Genomic DNA, 12,078 nt, shown 5'->3' with positions numbered 1-12,078 from the left:
ATGAACACCTTTCGCCTTCTCCTCGTCGCCGTCCTAGTGATGGGTGGGACCGCCTACCGGAAGCTCAATATTCCGGATTATGTGGTCCCTGGAACATGTCCTGCAATCAATGAGAAACAGCTCTGGGAAATGCAAAAGCCCAGACTTTTCCAGGTACTCAAGTGTCGTTCCCATATTTTGAAATAAAGCGAATCATTGTCAAAATGTGTGGGCCTTCCTAACGAAGACAGAAAACCCGACGAAAATGCGATTGAATATTTATTTTTCTGTTTTTCTTTCAGATGGGAGGGATATGGTACCAGATTGCTAACACTCCTATGGAATTTCAGCCCATCGATAAATGTTTGCAGGTCAAATACACCTGGGGTGAGTTCTTTTTGTAAAAAAAATCACACTTTATTTTGCTGTAATAAAAAAAGCTTGCTTAATCTGTCATTTAATCTGTTCATATCATTAAATCACAACGTGAGTGTTACTATTTTTTTGTTTTTGTTTTCCAAAGAGATATTCGGATAAATATTAGAGTTCCTTGCATTATTATGTTAAACAAAATTCAGAATTTGCAAGACTTTAAGAAAATTGTTAGTATATACAATAATACATAATTATGAAAAATTTACTGTAAGAATGCAGTTCAACTTATTTCAATTGGGCAATGCATTCTTCCTACCCGTTATGCATAAATCCACTAAACCTTCCAAAAGGAACTCGCTCACAAATCCGTTCCGTTTCCAGACGGAGAGGGCTTTACCACGGCTGCCATGGGTCTCTCGAGAGATGGGGTCACCATGAAGAACGAAGGAAGGCTGTATCCTATGCCTTACAACGAGCCACGACTAGAGATCACTGCGGAGCATTGTAAGCTGTGTTCAGAATTATGCCTTTCTCTTTCCCCGAACCAGTTTCTCTCTCTCCTACACTTATTTGTCAATGCCTGTTACTCTTGTACATGGAAAGCATACAACTGAATACAAAGATAATTATACATCACACCCTTTCTTCAGTTATCACTGTCAACTCTGAACAAACTCTGCAACAATAGCGATAACATTCTGTCTTTCATTTCACAGCCATTCCAGCGCCGCTGGTCATCCTGGACACCGACTTCTACAACTACGCCTGCCTCTACTCCTGCATGGAAATGGGTGGGAGGTACATAACCGACATGGGCTTCGTCTACTCTCGCAAGCCGCAACTGCACCAGGCCTACCAGGGGATTTGCGACGAGGCCTTCAGGAAGGCTGGTGTGGACCTCAAGCGGTTCGTCAAGACCTACCAAGGAGACACTTGTACATATCCAGAAGGACGAGTTGATGGACAGCTGTCGTGGGCTTAAAATGAAAGCGGACATGGCGCTCTCTGATTTCCATGAGTTTATTTGTCCATCTACCAGCAAGATTCTGTGAAAATTAACAAACGAATGTTTCAGGAGATTAACTGGGTATGAATTCGAGTCTGAATCTAGATCCAGTAAATCTTTTTGATGACTTCGTTCATTGTTATTGTCACAGATGTGCATTTAATAGAAAACGGGAGTTTCCCTTTGCTGGTAAAAGAAGGCAATTGATGCAGAATAATGACGAGGGATTGCCACCTCCATGTAATGGTCTTTTTATTATTGTAATATTTAGCTTCTAATTATGACGAAATAAACCTCTATGTGTATTACTTCATTTTTCATTAACTTTGCTGAAGTTTAAGCATACTATTATACTGTCCCAAGACTAAACTGAAAGCAAAGTACAAATTTAGTATGACTAGCTTTGCTATCCTGATGGAGCTGCTTAAATCGACATAAAATAAAGTTTCAAAATCATGAGTTTAGTACACGGAACATGATAGGCTATACAGACAAGCAATGGGGCTAGTCCAGCCATCAGCGCTTAAGATAGTGAAAAGATAAAGCTGGAGGGGATGGATAGTAAGATGGAAGAAAGGAAGTGAGGATTGACGTAATGTAAAAATTCTGAAAAGCAAAAGCAGACATGGGGCGAAGGAACGCTGCAAGCACAGAGTACTGCCTACAGTGTACCAAATGTACAGCGAAAGACGAAACTTTGTTGAAGGCAGTTATGTTGATCAAGAAACACCCTCCGACACCCAAGTTACCAACAGGGTCGAAGACATATTATTTCTATTAATATATGTATTGCATATGGGAGTCTAACCTTACACACAGTACAGTGTAGCGTCCATGACTTTGAATGAGAAAATCGGCAAACCAATGAACGAACACAAAATGAAGCGTAAAAGGAAAAACGTTATAAAAGCAATATTTTTCTATTAATGCCTAAAAATACACATTCACTCGAATGTCCAGCAGCGTTAGAACTATCCTTAACGAGTTTCTGAGTTTGCATGAATGGTCAGATATTTCTTTACATCTGAATATGTGATTTTAGTTTTCTATAACCGAAAACTATGTAGATAGCTTTGTCTGTCTGTCCGCACTTTTGTGTTCCCACCCCAGATATTAAAAACTACCGAGGTGCTCGAGGGCTACAGATTGATATGTTGATCATCCACTCTCCAACTATCAAACATAACAAATTGCAGCCCTCTAGCCTCAGTAGTTTTAATTTTATTTAAAGTTACAGCTAGTCCTCATCAGGCGTCTAGCAACGCAATAGAAGGCCAGATGAAGTGAAAAGAAGATAATGAAATAAGAGGTATGATGGAGGATGATGCCTCTGATAGAAGGCAATGCAGAATGCGCATCAGGCAACCGAACCCTTAGTTTATGGATGATTGAGGGAAAGAAGGATATTACTGCTATACTCACTGACACTCGTCTGTGTCAATCCCAGCTAAAATGAAGCTTCTAGAAGGGAGTGACATCTATGACGAAAACAAGAGGTCTTCTTAAAGTACGCTCCTCTATTTTCTCCAAACAGGAATACACGAATATGTTCTGTATGTCTTCAACCTAGATCCTAGAAAACCCCATAATTTTCTGCCAGTAAACCATTCAGTAAATAGATCAAATCTTTATACAAGGAAAAGAACACCGTCCTCATGTCAATAACGCAATAATATCAGTCAATCCAGTTGATCTTCAGTTCATCAGATCTCTAAGTTTGTTTGAGGTTTCATAATGAAATTTTGGCGAAAGATGTAACTCGAAGAAAAGAAATGGTTGACCAGACGAGCCAAGGAAACAGACTGAACAGACAGACTAAAGAAGGATCCCATCCTCTTGCAAGCATATAAAACTATGTACATCAATTACTTATGCAGCACATAGTTTAATACGTTATAGCCCAGGACTTCCCTTTACAAAATCACTACATTGAACACCCGCAGAATTGTATGATTATTTCTTATAAGACTTTTCTAAATGTTAGCACTGAATAAGGAAACTTTTTCACTAAACATAAACTTGTTAATAACACTTTCATAAAAAAATACTACACTGACTAAACCTACTCTGCTCTTCCAATCTATACCGCTGAAATTCTTAAATTCTCCTCTGTAGACTTTGCATTTTTACAGTGGAACCGTATAGTCCCCTATTCATTTTTTCAAAACCTTTTCCCATTTACACATACCTTGCAAATCCTGGTCGCCACTCAATCGCACTATTACTCATATGATTCGCCATCCTACATGTAATCCCATCAACAACTGTCTTTTCAATTCTTTAAATTCTTCATTTCAGTGAAACCCTCAGCAGTCACTTCCATGTGAACTCTCATACTCATGGCAAACTTTTCTACCCTTCTGTCTTCCACATTCAGATTTTGAAAACATTCTCTCCTTTGTCCCTGGACTGCATTTCCTTCAAGCAACACCTCTACATCTGCAGCTTTTATTTTGAGATCCTTTCATTCATTAAAGTCTCTGGCAGCGTTACGTCCGTCTGGAGCAAGTTCTTGCATACATTGTCCCTTCTGTTTTCGTAGTATGTTTTCTTTCTACTGTTTTTCTTTTACTTGAATAAATCTCTCGTTCCCTTATTCCCCTATTTCCTGGTTTTATTTCAACAACTAAATTTACTATATATATATATATTATATATATCTATATATTATATATATATATATATATATATATATATATATAGATAGATATATATATATATAATATATATATTATATATATATATATATAGATAATATATATATATATATATTAATATATATATATATATATGATTTTATGTGTGTGTATGTGTGTGTATGTATGTGTGTGGGTGTGAATGTATATATACATAATAAATGTACTGATTTCTACCAATTTTTTTCTTCTCAAATCTTATTTCCCATAATTTCCCAATTATAATGCTCAGCAATTTTTTTTTCCAGTATTCTGTACTTCAATTGAATGTATTCTGGAAAAGGTTCATTATATCATCGAGGAAAGGATGGTTGGAGCTCAGAAAGCTCCGTTGCAGGAAAATGAAGATTTTTCATATCAGAGATATACAAAAATAGACGCATCTCCAGGGGACTATTGAACGGCTGACCTTGACGAGAAAAAACAAAGTCTAACTGTCTTTAAGGCCTTCATCTTCGCTTCTTCGCAACCAAGTCGCTCGATATATAAAGCTCGGAGACGGCTTCCTGCCATCACTCTATCCGCCGCTCCCGAAACATGAAGCAACTGTCCGTTTCCCTCGTCGTTATTTTCCTGACCTTAGATGCAGTCATAAGTATGCCGGACTTCGTGAAGTCGGGTCCATGCCCTAATGTGAACAAAGCGGTGCTGTGGGAACAACAACAAAGAAACCACTGGCAGGTATGTTCATAAGATCGAGTCATTAGACCTACTCGAGAACAGTGGCATATATCTCTCAGGTAGACGATTTTCAAAGCAAATAAAGTATACGTCTGCTTGGGCATATACATTTTCGTTAGAGGATTGGTCAAACTTTTTTTTTTTTTCATTCACCAAAAACTTTTTTATATTGCAGATGGACGGAAACTGGTACCAGCATTCTAGCTCCCCCAATCCCTTCGACCCGTTCGCGAAATGTGTTCTGTGGAGACTCGAATACCGTAAGTCGAAGTTTTCGCAAATGCTGTATGTGTAGAATGGGAACTGATCTCGGTAGTGAATGTCTTCATACTCGTAGTTATCCGAAGAAGAGAGAAACAATATGGCTTTGAAATTTAATCTGTATATTCTAATTTCACTTTTCAATCACATGATAGTTTTTAATCTGACTTCAGTTTTCTAAATTCATTTTTTAATTATAGTCTTAGTCTTGGCGATATAAGAGTTCGGTTGTTTTTAGTATACTGCAGAGAGAGAGAGAGAGAGAGAGAGAGAGAGAGAGAGAGAGAGAGAGAGAGAGAGAGAGAGAGCAGTAACACAGCCAATAGCAAAGTAATATCCCAGATTGGCTTCACCAAGAACAAGCAGTATAAATCTGTAATGGATGTTTTGAAATTTAAAGACGGTGAACTGGAAATATAATCAATTATCGTCTGTTCTCGGTCCTAAGGTTCTATACCTGATAATTTTCCGATACAAAATGTAGAAATTTCTCTTTGATAGTCTTCTCCTGAAGAGAAGGAACCTCAAACGTTGTCTCTTTTCCTAGTTGGAGGAGCTTTCCGAACAGAGTCGATAGGCCTCGATGCAAATGGGGCCGCAAAGAAGACGCTGGGGTCACTTTTCTACGATTTACCTGGAAAGCAACTTGAAGTCACTCATGAGGGAGGTAATGCATTCTTGTTCCTGTCTTCTTTCCTTCACTATTGTTATCCAGACTTCATTTTTCTAGATGCGCAATTTATGCCTCCATGTGCGCATAAAATTTGGATATTCCTCTGTGTCTTCACTTCAATATTTCATTGTCTTACAGCTCCGCCAGCACCCCTGGTTGTACTCGACACCGACTACAAAAACTACGCTTGCTTCTACTCCTGCAAGGATACCCAGAGGAAATTTTATGCTGACATTGGCTTCATCTTCTCTCGAATTCCCAATATGGATCCTAATCACGTCAGAATTTGCCACGAAGCCTTCAACAAAATTGGCGTCGATGCCACGGCTTTCGTCATGACTCCGCAGGGGGATGGTTGCTCCTACGACAACAAGCTCTGAGCTTTTTTTTGTTGTTGGGGGGGGGTGACCAAATTACCCATGGGTATTTTCTTTTATTTTGTGATTCTGCGTAATAGAAACAATTCATAAAACCTGACACTTCGAAAGTAAATAAAGAATCTTAATTATTTAGCGTTTAAATCCAAAATCATTCCACTGTCCTGGTTGAGTATTCGAATGAAAGGTGTAGCACTGTAATTAGGTGAAAAAATAGTATAAAAATAATATACTGAAGTTGTTAGCATTTAGAAAAAAAAAGAAATAGAATATCACTTATAATACCGATTGTGCACAACTAAGAAGAGTCAGAGTTGATGGTAATATAAAGTATAGCACTATTGTAATTACCTCCCTCACTCACTCGCCTCTCTGTTAATGTCAATCCATATATATATATATATATATATATATATATATATATATATATATATATATATATATATATATATATATATATATATATATATACTATATATATATATATATATATATATATATATATATATATATATATATATATATATATATATATATATATATATATATATATATATATATATATATATATATATATATATATATATATATATATATATATATATATATATATATATATATATATATATATGTATGTATATATATATATATATATATATATATATATATATATATATATATATATATATATATATATATATATATATATATATATATATATGTTTGTATAAAACCACACACACACATATATATATATATAAAATATATATATATATATATATATATATATATATATATATATATATATATATATAAATTATTGACAGCCCACTTAAACAAAACATTTGTAACCCTCAGACAACGATAAGTAAATTATTGTCAGGTAAAGGCGCCATGCGCCTAGTTGCCGTGCAGGTACGCATGCCTTTCCGCATGCAAACGCACGTTACGCATGCCATAGCTGCATGCCTTTGTGCGGATGCCTGTTTCTGTTCACACCGAGAGTGAAGCAGTCGTCAGCATGTCTGCTCTCGAACAAGCAGCTGCTGCCGCAGCTGGTGTTCTTTTGAGACAAAGACGAAATCGAAGGAAAAGGCGTCATGTAGTCCTTGTGTACTCGTCGGAAGTACGACCGAAAGCATTTTATTTTGTTTAGGACTGCCTTTGACGTCCCTAAATCATATTTAGCCTTTAGGAACGGCAGGGCATCACTCCATTCGACCCTGTTTTTATAAGTATCGGAGTTAGCCTTCCACAGACAAGGAAAGGAACGATAATCCTCAATAAAGTTAATCTTTTTTTCGTTTGACCAGTCTACCATCAAATGGTGGCTGGCATACGATTGGCGACTATTGCACGAGTCTCCCCATCTGGGATGGGAAGACACTTGTGCCTACGTGCGTGTGTACACATTGACCTGTGCGCACAGATTTGAGGCATGCCCCTGCTTGCCTCTCCATGGAATAGGCGCATGCCTCCTGTGCGCACAAAGAGTTGCACCTGTGTAAACGCGCCTTAAGTTTAAGCAGGAGATGGAAAACAGATAAAAGGATGTTTAGTTAAGTCAGATGATTTCGACAATGGGAAGGAAAATACCTTAAACCAGCAAAGTAAAGAAATGACTAATCTACTAGTATGGCTCACAAGTGGCCTAAAAAGAAAACAAAAAAAAAAAAAAAAAAAAAAAAAAAAAAAAACTTGAAAAGGTTACTTGCGAAAAATAATATGAATAGCCATAACTTAGAATAAATCAGATGAGGTTGGTGCAAGTACAGTGGGTCACATTGCATCAAATGATTTCAAGAATTCATGAATCTCCGTATTTCTATGGACTCACAAAAATACAAACAAGCAAGATTCCGCTAAGGCCTGCTTTTTTTTTTTTTTTTTTTTTTTTTTTTTTTTTTTTTGTAAACCGGGCGTTTCCCCTCCTTCTCTTCACAGCTCCTCATATAAAAATTATGTGGACAAAATTCAACGACGAGAATAAAGCCATTAACGATAAAAATTAATCAAATTGCTTCGTTATTTACCAAGGTGCTTATAAAGAGAGACAGCATTTTAGAAAGGAGAAATAGCATTTTAGCCCAAAATAATGACGCCACACCATTTCCAGCTTATTTTAGTTATGAAACTTAAAGTCACTGCCCGGTGATGCCTGTGTTGTTGGCACCTATGGTGATACGAGAAGCACGATCATAGCTAACTTTAACCTTAAAATAAAATCTATTGAGGTTAGAGGGCTGTAATCTGGTCTGGTTTATAATTGAAGGGAGGATGATCAAGATACCAATTTGCAGCCCTCTAACCGTTTCCTTTTACCGATAATAAAACACTCTTAACTAGTGAGAGCATGCATTTTCAATAATGTATTTTTATTAGATGGTGTTTTCATATACACAAATTTGAGTGTAACGTGGGCAGACCACGCAACCTAATTCTAATAAATCTATAATTACAGTTTATTTCTATATCTTAATAAGATACCTTTTTAATTCGGAGATATGTTAAGGCATGTGGATGGCATCTTGACATTTTACTTATCTTTATTCAGATGATTTATATTTTATATTAGTTTAATAACTTTTTATTTTCATTATAACAAGTGAAAGAAAATTAGGAAACGGATAAAAAAATATTCCTTTCATAGATGTACCAATAATTGGATTTCTGAAATTATAGACTGGTATAGGAATAAATTACTTTAAATAATATTACGAGCAACTGTCATTCCCCTAATACTCTGGTCTAATATTTTACAAAAGATGTTTATGAGACCATTCATATCTTTATTCGTACCCTAAATGAGATATCAAAGGAAACATACAGGCATAAGATGAAAATCCCATTCCTGGATAGCGACTAGATTAGTGGAGCACTAAGATGAGACGATCAATTGGGTCTTAGCTGCCCTGAAACCATCGGAAAGAGGAACCACTATTGATGTCGGCGTATATCCCATACCTCCGAAAAGGTGCGATAAATCTTAAGTGGGTTCCTCGGGCTACGAGGACTGTGCGCGAAGAAAAGTCAGCCACCAACGGCGGTGAGATAGCCACAATGACATTCTGTCTTAAACACGTACGCGACACTAACCGCAATTAAACTGGGATGCATCAGAGAGCGTTTTACCTCTGGAAGCATGTGCTACTCCGAAGGTCAGAATCTGGAAGTTGCTTTGGTAAAGGAGGTTAACAATAAAAATCATTCCATTCACAATAGTCATGGGAAACCAGATAAGACTGACTAAATTTCCGGCAAGAAGATACCCATCCATTTCCTCTTATTTCGGTATAAATAGTTTCAATCAATTTGTTCGCCTCTCCTTTCAGGTGTCGTGGTTCCAAAAAGTTCTGCCTCTTCGCCTTTTGGAAAAAGACGGCGACGACACACGACCACATCCACAAATAATCAAGACACTTACGAAGAGAATCATTGCAAAAATATGCGGCCCTTGTCCAACAAAGACAACGAAGTGGAGGAATATGATTCATTCTTATGTTAGATTTTTTTTTCTTTTTTTCTAATCTTTTCCGTAGCCCATCAAGTACTGTCAAGGGAACACGTTATTAACTTAATTCTTGGAAACTTTGGAGAAAAATAGAAACGGTGCAAAAAGAAACCAATGATTACGTTTTTTTCTCTTCTCCCCCCTATTACCTGCTTCCTTTTTAATCTTAGTGTTTGTTCAAGTATATTTTTGAGGCTTAATAGTTATAACTTAAAGGTAAAGAAGACTAACATTGAAAGCAAAATGTTCCCAATCTCATTCTCCAAAGCCATTCCAATTTTGCTAAGTGTTCCTATATATTAATAATGGTGAAATTATTTTATTCCCGCCACCCAGCATCTTTTTATTTCTTTTCATATGACGATATTGGGGTCATGTAACCCTACTTCTTATATCAGTAGGATGGGAGAAGCCCCACGTGTCCAGTTGCGACCATCATAAAGAGAGAGAGAGAGAAAAAGAAAAAGATACTTGTCTCCGTGATAACATGTGGGCATAAGGGTTACCAGGATATTAGAGAAGTTTATGATAGAGGGGGAGAAGATTGTGCGTGCGTTTGTTTATCCCTGGCCACTCCCTGCTGCATAGCTCAGGTGAAGAAAGTATATAAGACGTACTTCGCAGGACCTCCTCAGTTCTGCATCGAACCTTGGAAAATGAACGCCTTCCACCTTCTCCTCGTCGCCGTCCTAGTGATGGGTGGGACCGCCTACCGGAAGCTCAATATTCCGGATTATGTGGTCCCTGGAACATGTCCTGCAATCAATGAGAAACAGCTCTGGGAAATGCAAAAGCCCAGACTTTTCCAGGTACTCAAGTGTCGTTCCCATATTTTGAAATAAAGCGAATCATTGTCAAAATGTGTGGTGGGCCTTCCTAACGAAGACAGAAAACCCGACGAAAATGGAATTTATATTTATTTTTCTGTCCTTCTTTCAGATGGGAGGGATATGGTACCAGATTGCTAACACTCCTATGGAATTTCAGCCCATCGATAAATGTTTGCAGGTCAAATACACCTGGGGTGAGTTCTTTTTGTAAAAAAAATTACACATTATTTTGCTGTAATAAAAAAAAGCTTGCTTAATCTGTCATTAAATCTATTCATATCAATCACAATGTGAGTGTTACTATTTTTTGCTTTTGTTTTCCAAAGAGATATTCGGATAAGTATTAGAGCTCCGTGCATTATTATGTTAAACAAAATTCAGAATTTGCAAGACCTTAAATGAAATTGTTAGTAAATACAATAATACAAATTTACTGTAACAATGCAGTCCTACCTATTTTAATTGGGCAATGCATTCTTCCTACCCGTTATGCATAAATCCACTAAACCTTCCGAAAGGATCTCGCTCACAAATCCGTTCCGTTTCCAGACGGAGAGGGCTTTTCCACGGCTGCCATGGGTCTCTCGAGAGATGGGGTCACCATGAAGAACGAGGGAAGGCTGTATCCTATGCCTTACGACGAGCCACGACTAGAGATCACTGCGGAGCATTGTAAGCTGCGTTCAGAATTATGCCTTTCTCTTTCCCCGAACCAGTTTCTCTCTCGTACACTTATTTGTCAATGCCTGTTACTTTTGTACATGGAAAGCATACAACTGAATACAAAGATAATTATACATCACATCCTTTCTTCAGTTATCACTGTCAACTCTGAACAGACTCTGCAACAATAGCGATAACATTCTGTCGTTCATTTCACAGCCATTCCAGCGCCGCTGGTCATCCTGGACACCGACTTCTACAACTACGCCTGCCTCTACTCCTGCATGGAAATGGGTGGCAGGTACATAACCGACATGGGCTTCGTCTACTCTCGCAAGCCGCAACTACACCAGGCCTACCAGGGGGTTTGCGACGAGGCCTTCAGGAAGGCTGGTGTGGACCTCAAGCGGTTCGTCAAGACCTACCAAGGAGACACTTGTACATATCCAGAAGGAAGAGTTGATGGACAGCTGTCGTGGGCTTAAAATGAAAGCGGACATGGCGCTCTCTGATTTCCATGGGTTTATTTGTCCATCTACCAGCAAGATTCTGTGAAAATTAACAAACGAATGTTTCAGGAGATTAACTGGGTATGAATTCGAGTCTGAATCTAGATCCAGTATATCTTTTTGATGACTTCGTTCATTGTTATTGTCACAGATGTGCATTTAATAGAAAACGGGAGTTTCCCGTTGCTGGTAAAAGAAGGCAATTGATGCAGAATAATGACGAAGGATTGCCACCTCTTTGTAATGCTCTTTTTATTGTTGTAGTATTCAGCTTCTTATTATGACGAAATAAACCTCTATCGTATTACTTCATTTTTCATTAACTTTGCTGAAGTTTAAGCATACTATTATACTGCCCCAGGACTAAACTGAAAGCAAAGTACGAATTAAGTATGACTAGCTTTGCTATCTAGATGGCGCTGGTAAAATCGACATAAAATAAAGTTTCAAAATCATGAGTTTGGTACACGGAACATGATAGGCTATACAGACAAGCACAGGGGCTATTCCAGCCATC

At 37.6% G+C, this 12,078-nt stretch overlaps 3 protein-coding genes across 3 annotated transcripts; all 3 read left to right on the top strand.

Annotated features, from left to right (window-relative positions):
* On the top strand, positions 1–1,591 carry LOC135199817 (crustacyanin-C1 subunit-like). Its single transcript, XM_064227956.1, has 4 exons — positions 1–153; positions 282–366; positions 736–858; positions 1,071–1,591. The coding sequence occupies exons 1-4, from the start codon at positions 1–3 to the stop codon at positions 1,334–1,336; spliced, it is 627 nt and encodes a 208-aa protein (XP_064084026.1). The 3' UTR covers positions 1,337–1,591.
* A 3,002-nt stretch (positions 1,592–4,593) lies between these two features.
* LOC135199670 (crustacyanin-C1 subunit-like) lies at positions 4,594–6,051 on the top strand. Its single transcript, XM_064227827.1, has 4 exons — positions 4,594–4,737; positions 4,913–4,997; positions 5,546–5,665; positions 5,810–6,051. The coding sequence occupies exons 1-4, from the start codon at positions 4,594–4,596 to the stop codon at positions 6,049–6,051; spliced, it is 591 nt and encodes a 196-aa protein (XP_064083897.1).
* Positions 6,052–7,027: 976 nt separating this feature from the next.
* Positions 7,028–11,839, top strand: LOC135199669 (uncharacterized). Its single transcript, XM_064227826.1, has 7 exons — positions 7,028–7,174; positions 9,040–9,094; positions 9,381–9,548; positions 10,148–10,368; positions 10,499–10,583; positions 10,939–11,061; positions 11,272–11,839. Exons 1-7 carry the CDS (start codon positions 7,028–7,030, stop codon positions 11,535–11,537), a joined length of 1,065 nt encoding a protein of 354 aa, XP_064083896.1. The 3' UTR covers positions 11,538–11,839.
* The last annotated feature ends 239 nt before the right edge of the window (positions 11,840–12,078 follow it).

The sequence above is a fragment of the Macrobrachium nipponense genome, chromosome 26 (assembly GCF_015104395.2).
Source record: "Macrobrachium nipponense isolate FS-2020 chromosome 26, ASM1510439v2, whole genome shotgun sequence".
Classification (NCBI taxonomy): Eukaryota; Metazoa; Arthropoda; class Malacostraca; order Decapoda; family Palaemonidae; genus Macrobrachium; species Macrobrachium nipponense.
Note: the sequence above shows the minus strand (reverse complement) of the source record. Positions and strands in the feature narration are given on the sequence as shown.